This window comes from Zerene cesonia, unplaced genomic scaffold (assembly GCF_012273895.1).
Source record: "Zerene cesonia ecotype Mississippi unplaced genomic scaffold, Zerene_cesonia_1.1 Zces_u006, whole genome shotgun sequence".
NCBI lineage: Eukaryota > Metazoa > Arthropoda > Insecta > Lepidoptera > Pieridae > Zerene > Zerene cesonia.
The window spans coordinates 658,411-677,698 of record NW_024045136.1 but is presented as its reverse complement, the minus strand read 5'-3'; the positions used below and the strand labels follow the sequence as shown (position 1 = coordinate 677,698).

The 19,288-nt window shown below is 41.0% G+C and overlaps 1 protein-coding gene across 1 annotated transcript in view; it reads right to left on the bottom strand.

Moving 5' to 3' along the window:
• LOC119838879 (leucine-rich repeat serine/threonine-protein kinase 1) overlaps positions 1-19,288 on the bottom strand; it is a 75,813-nt gene that overhangs the window by 16,783 nt on the left and 39,742 nt on the right. The window contains exons 26-43 of the mRNA XM_038365022.1: positions 19,055-19,170; positions 18,700-18,769; positions 17,732-17,848; positions 16,551-16,629; positions 15,557-15,681; positions 13,663-13,750; positions 12,430-12,552; positions 10,877-11,064; positions 9,997-10,096; positions 8,901-9,073; positions 7,788-7,978; positions 7,085-7,214; positions 6,380-6,512; positions 4,969-5,093; positions 3,913-4,018; positions 2,756-2,913; positions 2,224-2,427; positions 1,152-1,319 (exon numbers count right to left, since the gene is read on the bottom strand). Coding sequence (XP_038220950.1) covers positions 1,152-1,319; positions 2,224-2,427; positions 2,756-2,913; positions 3,913-4,018; positions 4,969-5,093; positions 6,380-6,512; positions 7,085-7,214; positions 7,788-7,978; positions 8,901-9,073; positions 9,997-10,096; positions 10,877-11,064; positions 12,430-12,552; positions 13,663-13,750; positions 15,557-15,681; positions 16,551-16,629; positions 17,732-17,848; positions 18,700-18,769; positions 19,055-19,170 — 2,394 coding nt within the window. The remainder of the gene's footprint in view (positions 1-1,151; positions 1,320-2,223; positions 2,428-2,755; positions 2,914-3,912; positions 4,019-4,968; positions 5,094-6,379; positions 6,513-7,084; positions 7,215-7,787; positions 7,979-8,900; positions 9,074-9,996; positions 10,097-10,876; positions 11,065-12,429; positions 12,553-13,662; positions 13,751-15,556; positions 15,682-16,550; positions 16,630-17,731; positions 17,849-18,699; positions 18,770-19,054; positions 19,171-19,288) is intronic.

Here is a 19,288-nt window from a genome sequence, read left to right as displayed (position 1 = left end):
GCATAGATTTATAATCAATATTTATAAATGCCTGTCTATGCAAACATTAATAAGTAGTAAATTATTTAACCGTTATTGTTTTAAGTTTCAGCTATACACGTAACCTTGAACTATTTAAAAAATTCAAATTACATTAATGTTTAACGTTGTACAAATGAATTTACTTTATAATATGACAAATAGCAAGTTTTGTATCTAATTTAACCTTAATGTCCCAATATATTAAAGTTCGATAATTATGATAACTCCAATGTACTCACGGTTTGTCCACTTATTTACTCACTCAATTCACTTATATACACAAAATAACCGCCAGGCGCAGATGTGAAGTCACGATGATAGAACACCCAACTCGATGTCACGTTGACCGTTATTACGTACTATTTTTCGTAATCCACAACTAATTATATCGGTATTGTCGTAACTCCAAAGCCAGTATCCTCCAGTCTCGTTCTACTCGTTTATCCGGCAATCGAAGGACCATGAACAACACTCCCTCTTTAAGTATCGCTGATGGCTTGCATCTACGTTTTCTTTGTTAACGAATTTAAATAATAAACTGCATACATATAACTTTCTGTATATTTACTTAAACTTGAATGTTAACAATGAGCAATATACACATTTCTTCCAATAACACAGGTTTATATTAACTTTCAACTCAAATAATAGATCGTAATAGATGTGTGCAATATTCAAACGCTAAGACGACACAATGACAAAGCATCTCACGATTCGCGTGAACAAAAATATAAAATCAAATGACGGTAGGTCGTAAACAAATATTGTGCAAAGCATTTCTTAAGAAAAATTCAACTGGGATAAAAAAAGAAAAAATTAAACTAACCGCTCGCCTCAACTTTGATTTGACCCGGATTGACGTTCAAAGAATCTAATAATTAAGCAAGTAATTTTCCATTTAAATCAAACAAACATACAAACAAAACAAATATCATAAGTCTGTGTCTCGGGACATCCGACTGAAGTGATAATTTAAACCAACAAAGTACAATAAATTAACATAAATAACAAATGACAGACTGGCGTGACGTAACGCGTTACGTAACGAAACCCCCATCTCAAACACAAAACCTTCAATAATAAGTTATGTCTATACGATATACTCGTTAGTAGATGAAGTATGACGTCACCTGCGGCGCGATGGCCAGCAGCAGCGCGAGCGGCGCGGGGCAGGCGGCGAGCAGCGGCAGCACGTGCGGGTGCCGCAGCCGGCTGAGGATGCCGAGCTCCTGCCGCAGCCCGCAGTACGCGCGGCACGCGGCCGCCAGCGGCTCGCGCTCCCAGCGGGACACCGCCGCCTGCGGGACGAGTGCTTGCCAATTACGTTTTTATGTCATAGTTGGCAATGTAGCTGGTAGATCGCCTGATAAGTACGTGTAAGTGCTACCACCGCCCTTGAACATTTGGAGAAGCGTAAGGTCAATTACAGACCTTACGCCTGTACATATAGATTGCCGACTTTAAATTGGGAAGGGATTAAGAAAGGATTGATAAGAAGAATAAGGGAAAGGACTGGGAAAGGTAAGGAAAAGGACATGGTCCTATGGTGAGCGATACGCGAACAGATCGGCCATTACGTGGAAAGGGACGGTTTGTATCGCAAAGACATAGACTAAAGCCAATACGATAGGAATCTCCTCACTCTAAGTCTAACCAGTAAGCAAATATTACTCTAAATTCACAGAACAGAATATGAACTAAAAAAGACCCACAAATACATGAACATATTCTTTTTTCTACAAAAAGGATCACTGACATCCTTGAGGGAAGCCGGAAGTACCACTCCAGATTGCCAATCATTGACCGCATGGCAACAATTTCCTGTCAAACATATAAATCACATCAATCCGTTGGATTTACAGAGTACCTCCTCCTACCTATACCTATACCTCCTACGTTTTTTTGAACGTCGCTCGAAAAAAAAAAAAACACTAATGCCGGTTCCAGACTCTCGCGAGGCGCCATCTAAAGGCTCTCAGCATGAGTCTTGAGGAGTGGAGGCTGCATGAGTGCTAGCTATCCACACTCTCGATTTATTTAGTTGCCTGCCACGCCTACCTGGTTAATACTCTCGCCTCACACCCTCGTGCCCTAGTCGACAAATCAGAGCGAGAGAGAGGCGAGGCGAGAGAAGATGGGGCAACATGTGCGCATGGTCCCTCGTCAAGAGTGGGGATGGGACGTACCGTACGACGTACTCACCCGGTAAGCGGTGAGCGCGTGTATGGAGTGCGGCGCGCCGGGCGGCACGGGCTGCAGCGCCTTGACGGCGACGCGGCGCGGCGCCCCGCCGCCCGGGCGCCACGCCCCCGCCGCCACCGTGCCGAAGGCGCCGCGCCCCACCACCGCGCCCAGCGACACGTGCTCCCAGCGCGCGCGCTTGCTCTCCTCCACGTCGAGGAGCAGCTGCCGGGCACAGTGGGTGAGTGAGTGAGTGAGTGAGTGAGTGGGTCGGTGAGTGAAACACGCGTCGAATAATATTGAGAGAAACGAAAAGAGAAAGAAAGAGTCATGACTTCCTCTCCTCATTTATTCTACTCCCTCAATCAACAGAGCAAGCAAAGGAGCAGATGGGCCACTTGTGTTAAGTGGTTACCATCCATAATCACTTGTAACACTAGAGGCGTTACAGGTGTCACTAGTTTTTCCCACTTTCAATAACTGACTTTCTCCATATGTCCTATCTCCATAAGTCGAAAGATAAGTAGACCGGATGACCCCAACACCCACTCACCACGTCGGGCGCCACGTCAGCCAGCTCCACGTCCGCGTGGTGCTGGCACACGAGCCGCTTGCCGGTGCAGGCCGCGAGGATGCACTCCTCCAGGGTCCAGCACTCGCCCACCGCCGAGCTCCGCTGCACGCCCTCCACGGAGCCGAGGCGGGACGACGCTGCGGATGTTTTGCGTATTTGTACCACGGCTAGCTGTTGCCCGCAGCTTCGCCCGTGCGGTCTTAATACATTTTCTTGGTACAAACTTTCATACCCATACATATTTGATCCCTTTGGGGGTAGAATTTATCAAAATCCTTTTTTTAACAGATGCCTACGTCATAAAAACTATCTATATGCCATATTTCAGCCTGATCCTATGTCAGCCACCTTTGAGTTATGTATATATTTAGATAGAATAAGTCAAGAAAGAGAAGGCTTTTATCGTTCATTTATTCAATAAATCATTCATTTTTTTAATCAATCAGTCATTCACAACGGGACGACCTTGGATGAGTGCGTTTTTCTATTCATACTAGGTGTATACAAGAGATTTGAGTTTTATCGAGATATTAATGCTACATCATACTGGCAATCTACATGCCACATTCTATCCCGATCGGTCCAGTAGTTTAGGCTGTGCGTTGATATATCGTCAGTCATTCGTATATTTATCTGACAAGAGATGATATTGAACTATTCATTCATTAATTTAATAAAAAAATCATTTATGACGAGACGACGCTGTGAATGATCGTGTATGTATACAGAGTATATACATTAGAGATTTATTCATTAATTCATTCTGAGGTCCATATATCATGCGTTTTTCATTAATTGATTCACGCTATTACGCTAGCTTTCCGCCAACGACTTCACCCGCGTAGCTCAACACTGAACAATTAATATATTACAAACTTTCTTGAGAACCCCGCTATCCATTACTGAAAACATATAATGAAAAACGGTGCAGCAGTTTTTAGTTTATACGAAGTAAAGTACTCTATCTTGGAATGGGGGTTCTCTTATGTTTTATTTTCACAAATATTCAACATGACCACACTAGCAGTTGTATGCTCAAAACATAGGGACAAATAGCATAATAAAAATTCAAATGGATTATAAATATTATATCCCTAAATATAATTATGAAGCTTTCAAAATGTTTCCAAACTCACAGATAGATTCATTTCCAACGCCACTGTCTCTATCCGACGTTCTCGACTCCTCCGACAGCCTGAGCCGCCGCGGCTCGTTGCTGCCCATTTCGAGACGTTTTAAAGCCTAGAAGAAATTATTCAGAAATATGTTTTAACTAGCTGCGCCCCGCGGTTTCATACGCATAAGTCCGTATCCCGTGGGGATAGCGGGATAAAATGTGACCTATATGTAATTCCCGTTGTCCAGCTGTCTACGTACCAAATTTCATTGCAATCGGTTCAGTAGTTTTTGCATGAAAGAGCAACAAACACACTACATTTTAGTTTATAGCAATGAAATGCAGAAAGTATTTCATGCAAGAAGAAATTTTTTTAAAGAATAGAAAAAATAATTGATCACGAGGCGGGATTCGAACCCGCGTATTTAACGTCTCGACCACCCGTGACCCCGCCTCAGCAATCTGAAAAAAAATTCTCACTTATTAACTGCTGAACTGTTTCTATGATCGTATACCTGTAAACTCGATTATGACCCAGTCGAAACGGTCGGACTTAATTCAAATTTTATACACGAATCAAGAATCGGTGACAATGTAATAATTTCTCAAGTTCATCTCTTTGTCATGATTACGAATGAAAATAAACGTTTATTTCACGGGACAATATCACATAAATAGGTAGCTACCTAAGTATATTATATAGTATATATAGTAGTATTCAAAGTATAAGTATAAGGGAGTCGAGCACGCTTCAGCACGAATTGGAACAGCACCGCGGAAGTACCACATCCCCACAGAAAACTGGCGTGAAATAGTGGCATGCCACTGTGTTTCGTACGGTGAGTGGAGGAGCCGGAGGCCCGTTTCCTTTTCCTCACCCGTCCCAGTCCATTCCTTCTATCCAGTTGTTAATCTTTTCCTTTCCCCTTACCCCATAAAAGCGGGCAGCGCATTCGCAGAGGCACTACCTCTGGGCCTCTAAGCACTACCTCTTTCATGGGCGGTGGTGATATGGCGTTTACCATCAGGCGAACCCCCAGCTCAGTTGCCCGCTATTACATAAAAAAAGACAGACCTGCGCCAGGTGCGTGTCGCGCAGGTCGGGCGCGTGCGGCGGCGCGGCGTCGCGCAGGCACGCGGGGCACGGCACCGCGCGCGTTATCAGGCACCGCCCCTCCGACGTGTGCACGAACCGAGTGCCTGATAGAGACAGACTTAATAGTTATTAGAGAGAGAGAAAGAAAGAAAGAAAGAAACATTTATTTGACCCCACAAAACTACAATTTAAACAAAATAATAGAATTAGGACAACACAATACAACAATGAAAACGAAACAGCACAATAAATACACATGAAAACAATAAAAACCATGAAAAATAAATTTAAAATCGTGAAACATAAAATGGAGCCAAATGAAATAGCCACTCAGCTTACGCAACGCAGTTAACACTGATTTTCAGTAGCTCATCTTGTTAACACATAAAAAATACCTATACAATAAACAAAACTTTCATTCAAATCATTCCAGTAGTTCCGGATATTAGCTTGTACAAACAAACACACAAACAGCCTTAATTTTTTTTCGTGATGCGTGTTTCTATTAAGGTTTTTTAACTACCTTCAATTTTTTTTTGTGTACCACTATGTACAGACAGTTTTTTTTTTATTCTTTTATAATCTGTATACATTAAGTAATTATTGTAATTCATATAGAAGTACTTTTGAATCGTCAACATATTTTTAACATTTACGATCGGTTCGGAAACAGTTTCTGCAGAAGAGAGCCGAGAAGAAACTATAGTTGCTCTTTTAAAATAATATCAATTTTACATATTAATTCTACATAATATGTAACATGTACATAGCAATGACGCCAATGAACTGCCCTGTGGTTCTTAAGTGACATCATAACATGGAGGAGGTTATCATTTCGAATGCGATTTTTTTTGGGTTTTTACCTCTAACTCTTAACTATGGACTGAACCTCAATTCTTTATTCTAAGAAAGCTGGTGCCTCCCGTGTGGTTCCATTTAAAATTGATTCAGTTCTAACAATTTAAAACGCGTTTAGAATATAACACATAAATATTTGTGAAGAGACCGAGGCCTATTTCCTTCTCCTCCTCGCCTCCTTCCCAGTCCATTCCTTCTTTCCAGTCATTAATCCTTTCCATATGCCATATCCCTTAAAAGCGAGCAGCGCATTCTCAGAGATCTGAGCCCCTGCGAATGTTCATGAGCGATGGTGATCGTTTACCATCAAGCGAACCACCAGCTCAGTTGCCCGCTCTAGCATAAAAAAAACAATATGTATTTTAAAATCACTTTCGCATGTCTAGACGTCATCTTGACTTCGGACTAACTATCAAGCGCGAAAGGTTTAAAATAGTTAACACGGTATCGTAATATTTCAAATTTGGTTTCAAATGGACATCCGGAACACCCTGTATACACCATAACGCTAAGGAAAAAGGTGGCATCTCACCCAGCGAGGGATACCAGTCCTCCAGCAGCAGGTCGAGCAGGTCGGAGACCAGCGCGAGCACCTTCGCCAGCACAGTGGGGCTCGGCTCCAGCGTTATACTCTGCGGATACGTGGGCGGGCTGTTTTTGAATACCTGTTTTTACAGGTGAGTAATCGTTCAAAAAAATGGGGGAAAAATCAAAAGAAATGAATAAAAAAATATAATAGACTTTTTTTCTAATCTTTTTCAATAACTGTTTTTGTAGGCGAGTCGTCGTCGTCGAGTCGTTCAAAAAAATGGGGGAATAATCAAAAGAAATAAATAAAAAACAAATAGAAAACATGCATGTTCTGTTCTGCTTTGAAGCAGGTAAAATATTACAGCAATTAAATAGGTATTGATACCTATTTCTAGTGAGTAAAAAGCAAATTGTGCTTGTCTCAATTTCAAAAATGTTACGTTTATTTCGTAAGAAAAAAAAGGCTATTAAAATTATGTCTGAGAGATTATATCTTATATAACAATACATAGTTATATGGATAATATTTTTATAAGACATTGCACAGGTATCGAATAATTCGTGTGTTACATATTTCCTTCTATGAGATTCTCTGCTGATACCCGGGTTAAGTGTTAAGTAAAAAATTTTTACTTACCACTTACCCCATACAGGCATACAGACTTAGGCGGTTGAAACCGCAGGGCGCATCTAGTTAATAATATACCTGATAGCCACCAATAGGCAGGCCATCTTTCCGCCGCGCTACGCACGCCTGCGCCGGCAGCAGTATCTCGATACAGGCGGACGTCTGCATGTCCAGCTCGCACCACACGCCCTCTTGGCGGACGCGAAACCTGAATACATGTATACAAACATGTTATAAAACGAAATTTAGATGACAGAGACAAACGTTGTACAGTCCATCTCTATCTCCAGACCAAAAAAAAAATCATTAAACCATTGTCACGTTGAGACGTGAAAGAGAGACAGACAAACAGACAAACAAACAAACTATCATATTAATACGTTGGTAAAGATTGTTCCAATTGAGGGTTATAGAGATAACTTTTTGGCTATATTACGAGGGTGACAAGGCTTTTGAATAGTGTGAGAATTTCTGAAATCGTTTCTACTGGATCTATTTCAGAGTTTATTCGTTAATACTTCCTTAGTAGTATTTTCTTGTGTTTGATTTTACGCGAGTGTTATACATTTAGAAGTTAAAAATTTTTAACAGATTTTAAACGCAATTTATTTCTTTATATTATTAACCCGACGTTTGGTACACTTAACGGCGAGCGTGGTCACGGGGAGACACGGGTTAATAATATAATGAATAAATCGCGCTTAAAATCCGTTAAAAAGTTTTTAATTTCTACTTTCTTAGTGTTGATAATTTGAATACCACAAAACAATCAAGAAGATACCTCATCTGATGATAAAGCTCCTCAGGTTCAATCTCCTCCGCGAGGCTCCCCAGCAATGGATCCTTGGTGGGGGGGATCTCCCTCAGCGAGAGGAGCGTCAACTGCCCGCAGACCAGCTTCACACCAGTCTTCCAGACCTTCCACGACCAGCCGAGCTCGAGAGCTTTTGAAGATGACTCATCAAGCTCAATCTGGTAAAATAAACAATTTTTTGATTTTTTTTTTAATATATTGCAAATGGTTAAGATTTCACATTTTCTAATCTAAATAAAGCACACTTGTATGATTGACCAAGCTGAAGTTTAGAGCTATAGAGTATTCATCATACTAACTAAATATGAGACATCGTAAAAAAAAATCGACGATTGCTAATATCAGAGTTGAAATAAACAGCATAAAACTTCTTTAACCTTGTAATACAAGGTAAAAATGATGCGGTCGACAAGCTAACGAAACTGAATTTGACAAATTCAATTACAGTAAATACATATGTTTTTTTGTTTTTATTTTACTGTATTTTAGGGTTATGGTATAAGAAAAATATTGACGTCTGGAAAGAAGGAATGGACTGGTGAGAAAACGGAAACGGGCCCCCGGCATCCCCACTAGCCGTGCAAAACACCGTAGCTTGCTACCATTTCACGCCGGTCTTCTGTGGGGGTGTCGTACTTCCCCGGTGCGAGCTGGCCCAATTCGTGCCATCAGATTAATATTATAAATAAGAAAGTTTGTTGGTTTGGATGTTTGTCCGTGAATCACGCTGAAACTACTGAACGGATTTTGATGAAATTTGGTATGTAGACAGGGTATGCGCTGGCTTGGGTGATAGGACACTTTTTGTCCCGATTAAATACACCCTTAGGATAAAACAGGAATCTTAATATTAGGGCGGAGCCGCGACGAGTGTCTATTACTACTATATATATTAACTAGTTGCACGCCCCGGCTCTGCCCGGGTAGTCATCATAATTGAAACAATATAAATTATCCTATGTCTAAGTTGTATCAAACTGCACATGGTGTGCGAATTTGATTAAAATCGGCGGAGTAGTTTATGAGTCCATCGCGGACCAAAAACGTGACACGTAATATTAAGATAATATATGATGTCACCTCTTGCGGCACTTTGTACAGTTCGGGCGCGGCGGCGGCCAGCGCGCCGTCCGCCAGCAGGCGCGCGCACAGCCGCGCCCAGAACCCGCACGGCACGTACGACATGAGCAGGATGCGCCGCAGCGACCTGCCCCCGTCGCGGCTCGACAGGAGGATGCCTCCTGCGCACTCCTCTGCAACATAATATATTCAGTAGAGGGTATTTTTCCCAAACCGCAAAATTAGGGTCTAACCAAGTCTAATGGCAGTAGATAGCATATAGTATCACAAGTAGTAACTTACTACTGAGCAAGATATATTTAGTACAGGGTGTTTTTCCCAATCCGAAAAATTTGGGTCTAGTCAACTCTGATGCCAGTAGATGTCATACAGTATTTTTATTATTAGCAGTAGGCCTACTTGGCTTGGGTACCGACTTCAAGTAGATGAGTGGGTAGCGATCAAAGTTATTATATCAATTAATTTTTCGGTTTTAAGTAGTTTTGAATTATTCCGGCAGTTTTCATTATCTTATCGGAGATTCTAGATAGACAGCAATCGACAGTTAATCAATATATCCAATATTGCTTTTACAATAAAAGATAAGCGTTATCCATCTGCAACTAAGGATATATATATATATATATATATATATATATATATATATATATATATATATATATATATATATATATATATATATATATAATAGTATCTACTATTATTCTATTCTCTCGCAACTATACAACATGAAAAACATAACCATAAGAATCGTTTCACAATAAACTGATTTCAAACGCATCCTACCAATATTATAAATGCGAATGTTTGTTTTTTCGCGGTTTCACCCGCATAAGTCCGTATCCCGTAGGAATATCGGGATAAAAAGTTGCCTATATGTTATTCCTCTCGCTCCAGCTGTCTACGTACCAAATTTCATTTCATGTTTCAGTAGTTTTTGCCTGAAAGAGTAACAAACACACACATCCTTACAAACTTTCGCATTTATAATATTAGTAAGAAGTAGGATAGTAGAATAGGATAAAACGCATTTGCTAATTAAAAAAAAAACAACTTTTCACTCTATGAGAGAAAGAGAGACGCAAAAGAGACTCACGAGTGACCATGTCGGAGTGTTTCCCGTCGTCGCTAGCGGAGAGCGTGCTCGAGAACAAACGGCGCGGAGTCCCCGGCCACGTGCGGGACTTTAGGGCGAGCTGGAAAAGAAAAAAGAGACGTAAGAAAGAGAGAGAGAGAGAGAGAGAGTTATTTCAGGTCAGCACTAAGCAATCACCACTGTCCATGAACATTCGTAGAGTTAATGCGCGTTAATGCTTCGAATGCGCAGCCCGATTTTAATGGGTGATGGCGGTTCCTAACTACAGAACCGCTGAAGACGTTCCCAAAAATGAGCAGTGCCCAAGCGTGATAGAGAAAATTCTAAATAAATTTATACTAATATTATAAAGCTGACGAGTGTGTTTGTTTATTCGTTTTAACGCACTAATCTCAGGAACTAATGTCCGATTCGAAATATTATTTCATTGTTGGATAGCCCATTCATTGAGGAAGACTTTAGGCTATATATGTACGACGTGCAAAGCCATGGCGGATTTGTCACAGTCGGCAATGGAGCTGGTGGGACGCCTGATGGTAAGCGCTACCACCGCCCATGAATATTTGTAGAGGCGTAAAGTCGATTACAGACCTTACGCCTCTACAAATGGATTGCCGACTTTAAATTGGGAAGGGATTAAGAAAGGATTGGCGAGAGGAATAAAGGAAAGGACTGGGAAGGGGAAGGAAAAGGATATGGGCCTCCGGCTCCCCCACTCACCGAACGAAACACAGCAGAATGCTATTTCACGCCGGTCTTCTGTGGGGGGGTGGTACTTCCCCGGTGCGAGCTGGCCCAATTCGTGCCGAAGCGTGCTCGACTACCACAAACAAATATTATAATATAGATAAGAGACAATAAATGAATGAAGGAGCGCGACCTGCGGCTGCGGCAGCGGCGGCTCGGCGGCGGGCAGCAGCGGCGGCACGAGCAGCGCGCGCCCGTCCCAGCACAGCGCCAGCTCGAACTTGTTGAGCAGCGACACGCCCAGCGAGCGCGCCTCCTCGCCGCCGCCCAGCGCCGGCGACGCCTTGAACACGTGCGCCAGGTCCTCCACCTTCATGATGCCTGCCGGCCGGCCCGCCGGTACATTGTGAGCACCGGCTAGTTACAAGCTGACTCGCGACATTGTATCCGTAACGTACGCGGCCAATTGAACGCATTCTTTAGACTTGTAACGAATCTGATACTAATAAAACACACACTCTTGCACACTTGCACACATGGGCATTGCATATCGCATTATTCTTCGTTAAACGTGTAACGACTCAGATACTAATAATACACACACTCTTGCACACTTGCACACATAGGCATTGCATATCGTTAAACGTGTAACGACTCAGATACTAATAATACACACACTCTTGCACACTTACTTGCACACATAGGCATTGCATAGCTCATTATTCATCGTTAAACGTGTAACGACTCAGATACTAATAATACATACACTCTTGCACACTTACTTGCACACATAGGCATTGCATATCGCATTATTCATCGTTAAACGTGTAACGACTCTGATACTAACACACACACTTGTCCAAGTACATGTGTTAGTATCAGGCAGCTGGAAATGAGCGAAAACCGGAACACGTTTGCACTCGCCTACGGCCCGTCAGCGACTGTCTCGCTACTGCGTTTCCGCAAACATACAAGACAAAAGCCCGCAGTTACGTATTATGTTAAATATTAACTTTCCCAAAACGTCGCTCAGTCGCAGGTTGCGTGTCGACGGAGGCGGGGCTTCTATTTCTGGACAGTTTTTAAATAAACCGAACCCAACTTGACCCATGATAATTAAATGGTTTCATATCGATAGACTATAATTTATCAAAAAATGATACATTAAATTATAAGCTGTATGTTACGGATCACAATGTGTCACACATATTACAAGCTGATGTCAATGTTAACAATTTTATGGCGATATTTAAATCATTTAAAAGAGGTAAAATGACGCACACGCACACATTTATTCAATCAACGAACAGTGGGCCGCACGCACACATATCATCGCTCATAAATAAAATTAAGAGATTTAGACAAAATCTAACTAAAAAGATAAATTTAATCATACTCATATCGTTAGGATCTTATATAAACATTTGTATCATTAAAACATTATCCTATTAATATTATAAACGCGAATTTTTTTAAGTATGAATGGATGTATGTATGCATGGATACCGTTGCTCTTTCCCGCAAAAACTACTGAACCGATTGCAATGAAATTTGGTACGTAGATAGACGGAAAACTATACATAGGCAACTTTTTTATCCCTATATTCCTGCGGAGGTGAAACCGCGGGACGCAGCTAGTCAGTAATAAAGCACACTCCACACCTCAAACACGTGTTTACACATCCCCCAGTCCACACCCTACAGCGGAGATACAGCGGAGAGGAGTGGTACGTGAGTATGTCTCACCGTTATTAGCGAACGGGTTGATCTCGCGCACGGTGACCACGTGCGCGAGCACGTCGCACAGCCACTGCGGCCGCAGGAAGTACAGCTCCTTCAGCGTCGCGTCGTCGTAGTGCAGCAGGATGCCTGCAAGGGGGCGAGGGGGGGGGGGATTAGCACGTGCGTCTTAAAAGGATGTTTCGATTAATGGGGCCCCTTTTCTCACCCTTCCCAGTCCAATCTTTTATTCCCACCTTAAGCAAGCAACGCATTTGCAGCGACCCTACCCCTGCAAATGGTCATGGGCAGTGGTGATCGCTTATCATCACACGAACCACCAGCTCAGTTGTTCGCTATTATATAAAAAAAAGTATTTGCGTAGACATCTTAATGTATAAAAATCCAGTGTCATGATGTATGTTCCCAATGAACTCTTCACCAACTCAACCGATTTTGATGAAATTTGGCATTTTATGTGTAATTTGGTCCAACTTAAGATATAGGATAGTTTTATTTCGATTAATTATCCCAATCCTACTAATATTATAAATGCGAAAGTTTGTAAGGATGTGTGTGTGTTTGTTGCTCTTTCACGTAAAAACTACTGTACCGATTGCAATTAAATTTGGTACAGCTGGACAACTGGAATAACATATAGGCAACTTTTTATCCCGATATAGCTACGGGATACGAACTTACGCGGGTGAAACCGCGGGGTGCAGCTAGTAATTTATAATCTTAATATTTTTAATTATTCAGTCAGTCTCCCCGTGACCACGCTCGCTGTAAAGTGTTCGAAACGTCGGGTTAATAATATAATGAATAAATCGCGTTTAAAATCCGTTAAAAACTTTTTAATTATTACTCAGCTACAGCAACGCGTGGCCGGGTATGCTATTATATTACTAATTTGTGACACAAATACACAATTTACGGACTGAAATCTTCGACGTTGTCCGTTGAGTACGTTTTTATGTATCACCGCTATAAAAAGTATATAATGTCACTCTCTAGTCTTCCATCTGCAGAAAAAACCATACCATCGTGCTCTTCTCACGAAATCGTGAAATAGAGACATACAAACAAATAAATAAGCAAACAAACAAACACACTAACTGTTCTAATTTTAGAAAGGGTTGAGAATAAAAAATCTTCTCACGTGAAAGAGAGACATACAAACAAATAAACAAGCAAACAAACAAACACACTAACTGTTCTAATTTTAGGAAGGGTTGTGAAAAACAAGCGAAACCTCACCATTTTCGTGCAAAAACATTGTCGCTTGATGCAGCTCCGCCGCATCTCTGAACATTTTTAAATTCTTCTGCTGCATGTACTGGGTGACCTGGGTGTGATTATATTATATTCAATAATTTGGAAAATATGGTCTAAGGCCTAATGTGATAATAAAAATAATAGATTAAATCGATACATTACAAATAAATGTAAAATGTTGGACTTAAGCAATTTTTTTCTATTATTTATTTATTTATTCTTTATTGCACACTTTCAAAATATAAAACAGAGGTAAAATTAAACAAAAGCAACTTAAAACTAGTATGCAAATGGCGGCCTTATGGCTAAAAGCCATACCAGGCAACCGTTCTACATCAATAATAATACAAAATTTCTATGTGTTTGCGCATGTATATGCAGAAAGACACGTACAATTTTGTAGATGCGATGTGCGAGTCTACATTTACTCATTAAGCGTATACGTGCTTGTGTTTGCGTGTTGAGTACATATGCATGGTGCGTAGATGTGTATGCGTGCGTATGTGTTCCAGTATCATACTTTTTTTGTATATTTCTTACGCAAACGCTAATATTCGTACGTGTGTATACAAATGCTTGATTGCATACACAAATGCAGCGTGTGCATACGCACATGCGTGCGTGTTCTGATCTGACCATATGAAAATATATAAGCAGTAATGAAACTTTCATAAAATCAATATGGAAACAAAATCACTATGTTAACTAAATCTCCAATATTTAATTTTTAGTTTTATAGCATTGAAATGCTTTATAAATGAGAAGTGTGGCAGGAACTGTGGCAGGATCACGGGTGGCCGAGAGGCTAGGCGTTGCTACGGTTAGGCAAGATACGCAGGTTTGAATCCTGCCTCGTGATCAAATTTTTTCTATTCTTTCAAATTTTCTCATTTATAAAGCATTTCAATGCTATAAAACTAAAAATTAAATTTAACAAAGGCCGCGTTCCATCGATACAATATTGTAATCATTGAAATAATGTTTCGTATTGGTTGTGATGGTTCTTAATCATCTCAATAGATGGCGTTGGGTGCCCCTTAGGCACATGAAACCGAAAGAGTAGAAGAAATTCGATTACTGTGGCAGGATCACGGGTGGCCGAGAGGCTAGGCGTTGCTACGGTTAGGCAAGATACGCAGGTTCGAATCCTGCCTCGTGATCAAATTTTTTCTATTCTTTCAAAATTTCTCATAAATCTCCAATATTTTCACACTCACACGCGCGCACACACACACACGGTGACTTTCACATTTGCACTCGCTTTACAACGTTGTCACTGTCTCATGGAGTGCAAAGCGTCGATCGTCTATAGCACAGGTCTAGTGCCTGGTTTAGTCGATCGCCGTGTCTTTTCATTGTAAATTTGTTTAAAAATCACTAATATAATAAATATGAAAGTTTGTTTGTTTGGATGTTTCTCGGTCAATCACGCTGAACCACTGGACGGATTTTGATCAAATTTGAAGCTGAATTGGGCGATAGGGTATTTATCCCGATTAAATGCTTCCATGGGATAATACGGGAATTGATATGCGCGCGGAGCCGGGGCGTGCGTCTAGTGTGGGTCATCATCATCATCAGTCCATATATTTTCCGACTGCTAGAGCACAGGCCACCTATGAGGAGATGGCAGATGTTACCTGTCGGCGAACTTTTGATTCTTTCACATGTCGGTTACGTTGCGATGATTTCCTTCACCGTTTTGAGCAGTGATGATAAATTGCGCAGATAAATTGAAAAATCAATTTATTTCTTGCACGCCCGTCTGGACTCGAACCAAGTGGACGAGTCGGTCGAATTTCAGGTCCGAGTTTCTCACCCCTAAGCCACCGCTGCTCTAGATTGAGTATAAAATGAACAAATGTCGAAATCTCACCATACGCCTGTACTGGTCGTGCCGCAGCACCGGCTCCTTGAGCTCGGCGGCGAGCGAGCTGACGCACTCCTCCAGCGCGAGGTACGTGGCCGGCACGCGCTGCTCCAGCATCGGCTCTTTGCTGCCTGCGGGATGCGAGATAATATTTTAAATTATCGATTTTTTCATTATATTAAGGGTTAATAACCCGACGTTTCGAACACTTTACAGCGAGCGTGGTCACGGGGAGACATAATAATATAATGAATAAATCGCGTTTACAATCCGTTTAAAAGTCTTTAATTTCTAAAAGCACGAGTCGAAATAATTTATTATCGAAATGTCTTAGTAAAATATATAAATGTATATACGTGCCCGTAATGTTGCAATAATCATGCACACTAATATTATAAAGAGGAAGAATTTGTATTTTTGATTGTTTGTTTGTTTATAATGCATAAACTCAAAAACTACTGGACCGATTATAAAAATTCACCATTAGAAAGCTGCAACTTCGCTGAGTGACATAGGCTATATATGTACCACGGGCGAAGTCGGGGCGAATAGCTAGTTATAATATTATAATTTAGATCGCTATAATTTAGATTGCCAACTAGCGAAAAACTGTAAACCACTTTTTTGGATGAAATTTGGTACAGAAATAATCTCTTAAAACTCCAGAAATATTTTCTTATATAATAATGAAAATAAAAAAATATATGTATTCATTTAAAAACCACACGATAGTGGTGTGACGCAATAAGTTTGGCTTACTACTGCGGTCGAAGCCGCGGGTATTATAAATAACCACAATAACATCACCACTGCTTAAAACGGTGAAGGAAAACATCGTGAGGAAACCGGCATGTCCAAGAATCAAAAGTTCGACGACATGTGACATCTGCCAACCCGCACTTGGCCAGCGTGGTGGATTATGGCCTGAACCCTCGTAGGAGGCCTGTGTCCCAGCAGTGGGAACGTATATGGGCTGATGATGAAATAACCACAACATTACCTGGGGGTTTCACGCTAAATGCGACTGAATATATGATGTCCGCCAACAGCTTAATATTGTGCTTTGTGCTGCACGACACCTGGAATGCAATTATTTGATACATTTAATGGAATGCATATATTGGATGAATTAATGCCTACTAATATTATAAATGCGAAAGTAACTCTGTCTGTCTGTCTGTTACGTTTCCACGCTTAAACCACTAAACCGATTTTAATAAAAATTTGGTATGAAGATAGAACTGATCTTGGTAAAGGACATAGGATACTTTTTATCGCGAAAAAGGGTAGAAAGGGTTCAATTAATAATAAATAGTTAATTGAGTTGTATGAAAGTTAGTTATTGTCAAACCGATTTTGATGAAACTTGGTATGAAGATGGAGCTAAACGTGGGAAAGAACAAACCATACTTTTTAATGCGAAGAAAATACTCCTTACCATGTCGCGCGATATAAGCGAATTCTACGCGGGCGAAAAGCTAGTCTGAAATATACAACTCAAAGGTGACTGGCTGACATAGTGATCTATCAACGCACAGCCCAAACCCACCTAAGGCCTCAAGCCGGATCGAACTGAAATTTTGCGTGCAGATAGATGTTATGACGTAGGCATCCGCTAAGAAAGGATTTTGATAAATTCTACCTTTAAGAGTATAAAATAGGGGCTAACTCCGAACAACAGCTAGTAAATAATATTTAAGCAAGCCCCTTACAAATATATAAATGCGAAACCGTCCGTTTATCTCTTCTTCACGCGTAAACCAATGAACTGATTTTTTACGCAAAAGCGGCCAATTGAGCTGGTGGTTCTCCTAGTGGTAAGCGATCACCTCCGTCCATAAACCATGATATGCAGAGATGGGGCCGCTGCATATACGTTGCCCGCTGGTAAGAAGTAAAGGATAAGGAAAGGATTGATGACCGGAATAAGGTAAGGAAAAGGATACAGGCATCTGATTTGGATGAAATATAGAACAGTAGTTTAAAACCCTAGAAAGGCCATTTGATCATGTAGTTTTTATCTCACGGGGAAAGGAACAATACGGAAAAAATAAAGGGAAATATTTTAAAAACAAGCTTAAAATTAATAACATACTAGCGGTCCGCCCCGGCTTCGCCCGATGCCCACATATATATATGGTGTACATATATAAATAATAAGTATGGGAACTATTATCTCACCTCAATGGTATCCAGCACCCTGGGCAGTCCCAGCTTGTCAGCGTCCGGCGCTCCCATCACGCAGCCGCGTATCAGCCTCTGCAGCGCCATGGGGCTCTCGCTCTCCGGTAGGTTTGTCTGAAACAATTTCCAACCACAGTCTATCAGCGCGGAACACTACCTAATAGACATAAACATAGATATAGACATTGACATAGACAAAGACATAGACACACCTTTAATTGGCACCAAAACAAGAATACAGTGAGTAGAAAATCAAACATAACACATGATGCCTAAATGGTCCCCACATCAGTATGTAGCTGGATACTCTTGGCTGAACTTTTACTGACTAAAGAAGTCCTACTTATATAATGCGAAATTTTGTGAGGATGGATGTATGTGTATGTTTGTTACTCTTTTAAACAAAAACTATTGAACCGATTGCACTGAAATTTTGCATCTACACAATTGGACAATTGGAATAACACATAGGCAACTTCTTATCCCGATATTTCTACGGGATACGGACTGACGCGGTTAAAAACGCGCTAATATTATGAAGTTGAAGAGTTTCTTTGAACGCACTAATCTCAGGAACTACTCGACCGATTTTAATTCTTTCACCGTTGGATATGCACGTAATTCCCGGTGTTATAGGCCATATACTAACCGTGGGCGAATCCGGGTGGATTTACTACAATACTGAATATAATTTAAGTTTAAAATACATAATTTTCTTTTTATACTTGCGTACCTGTATTAAAATTAATTACTTAAATAGCTGGAACCCGTGGAATCACTCACGGTATCTGGATAAAAGGCAGCCTTTGTGCCAATTTAGACATCTACCCCGGTAACATATTTCAACCAGATCCAATCATCTGTTCTCACGTGATTGAGTTACAGACAAACGTTCCAACATTCTCGCAAATTTTCGCGATTGAAATATTCATAGGAAATAGAAATGAAAAATAACAAAGGCTTACATTCATAATTTGATCATAATGCGTGCCGACCATGATGACGGGAGAACCCGGTGCTCTGGCTTGTATAGATCTGTAAATGCAAAAACATATCATGAGGAATTTTTTAAACAGGTAAAAAATACAAGGCGGGATTCGTACCCGCGACCAAGAGGCTAGGTGTCGCTACGGTTTGGCAAATGACGTGCGTGCGCGCGCGTGTGTGTGCGTGTGTGTGTGTGTGTGTGTGTGTGTGTGTGTGTGTGTGTGTGTGTGTGTGTGTGTGTGTGTGTGTGTGTGCGCGTGTGTGTGTGTGTGTGTGTGTTTGTGTGTGTGTGTGTGTGTCAGATGTAGAATATTTCCCAATTTAAACATATACCTAAGCCACTGTAGAGCTGTGGCCAACCCCTTCTTCCCGTCCGGCACTTTCCACACGACCAAGTAGAGGGAGCGTCGCGATAGGAAGTACTGGTGGGTTGCGTAGTATCTGAAACGTTGAAGCAACAAGTGAATGAATGACCGATTATATTATAATAATAAAATAAAATAAATAAAATAGCCTTTATTGCTGAACTTATTTTACAATGATTTTCTATACTACTAAACATGTTTA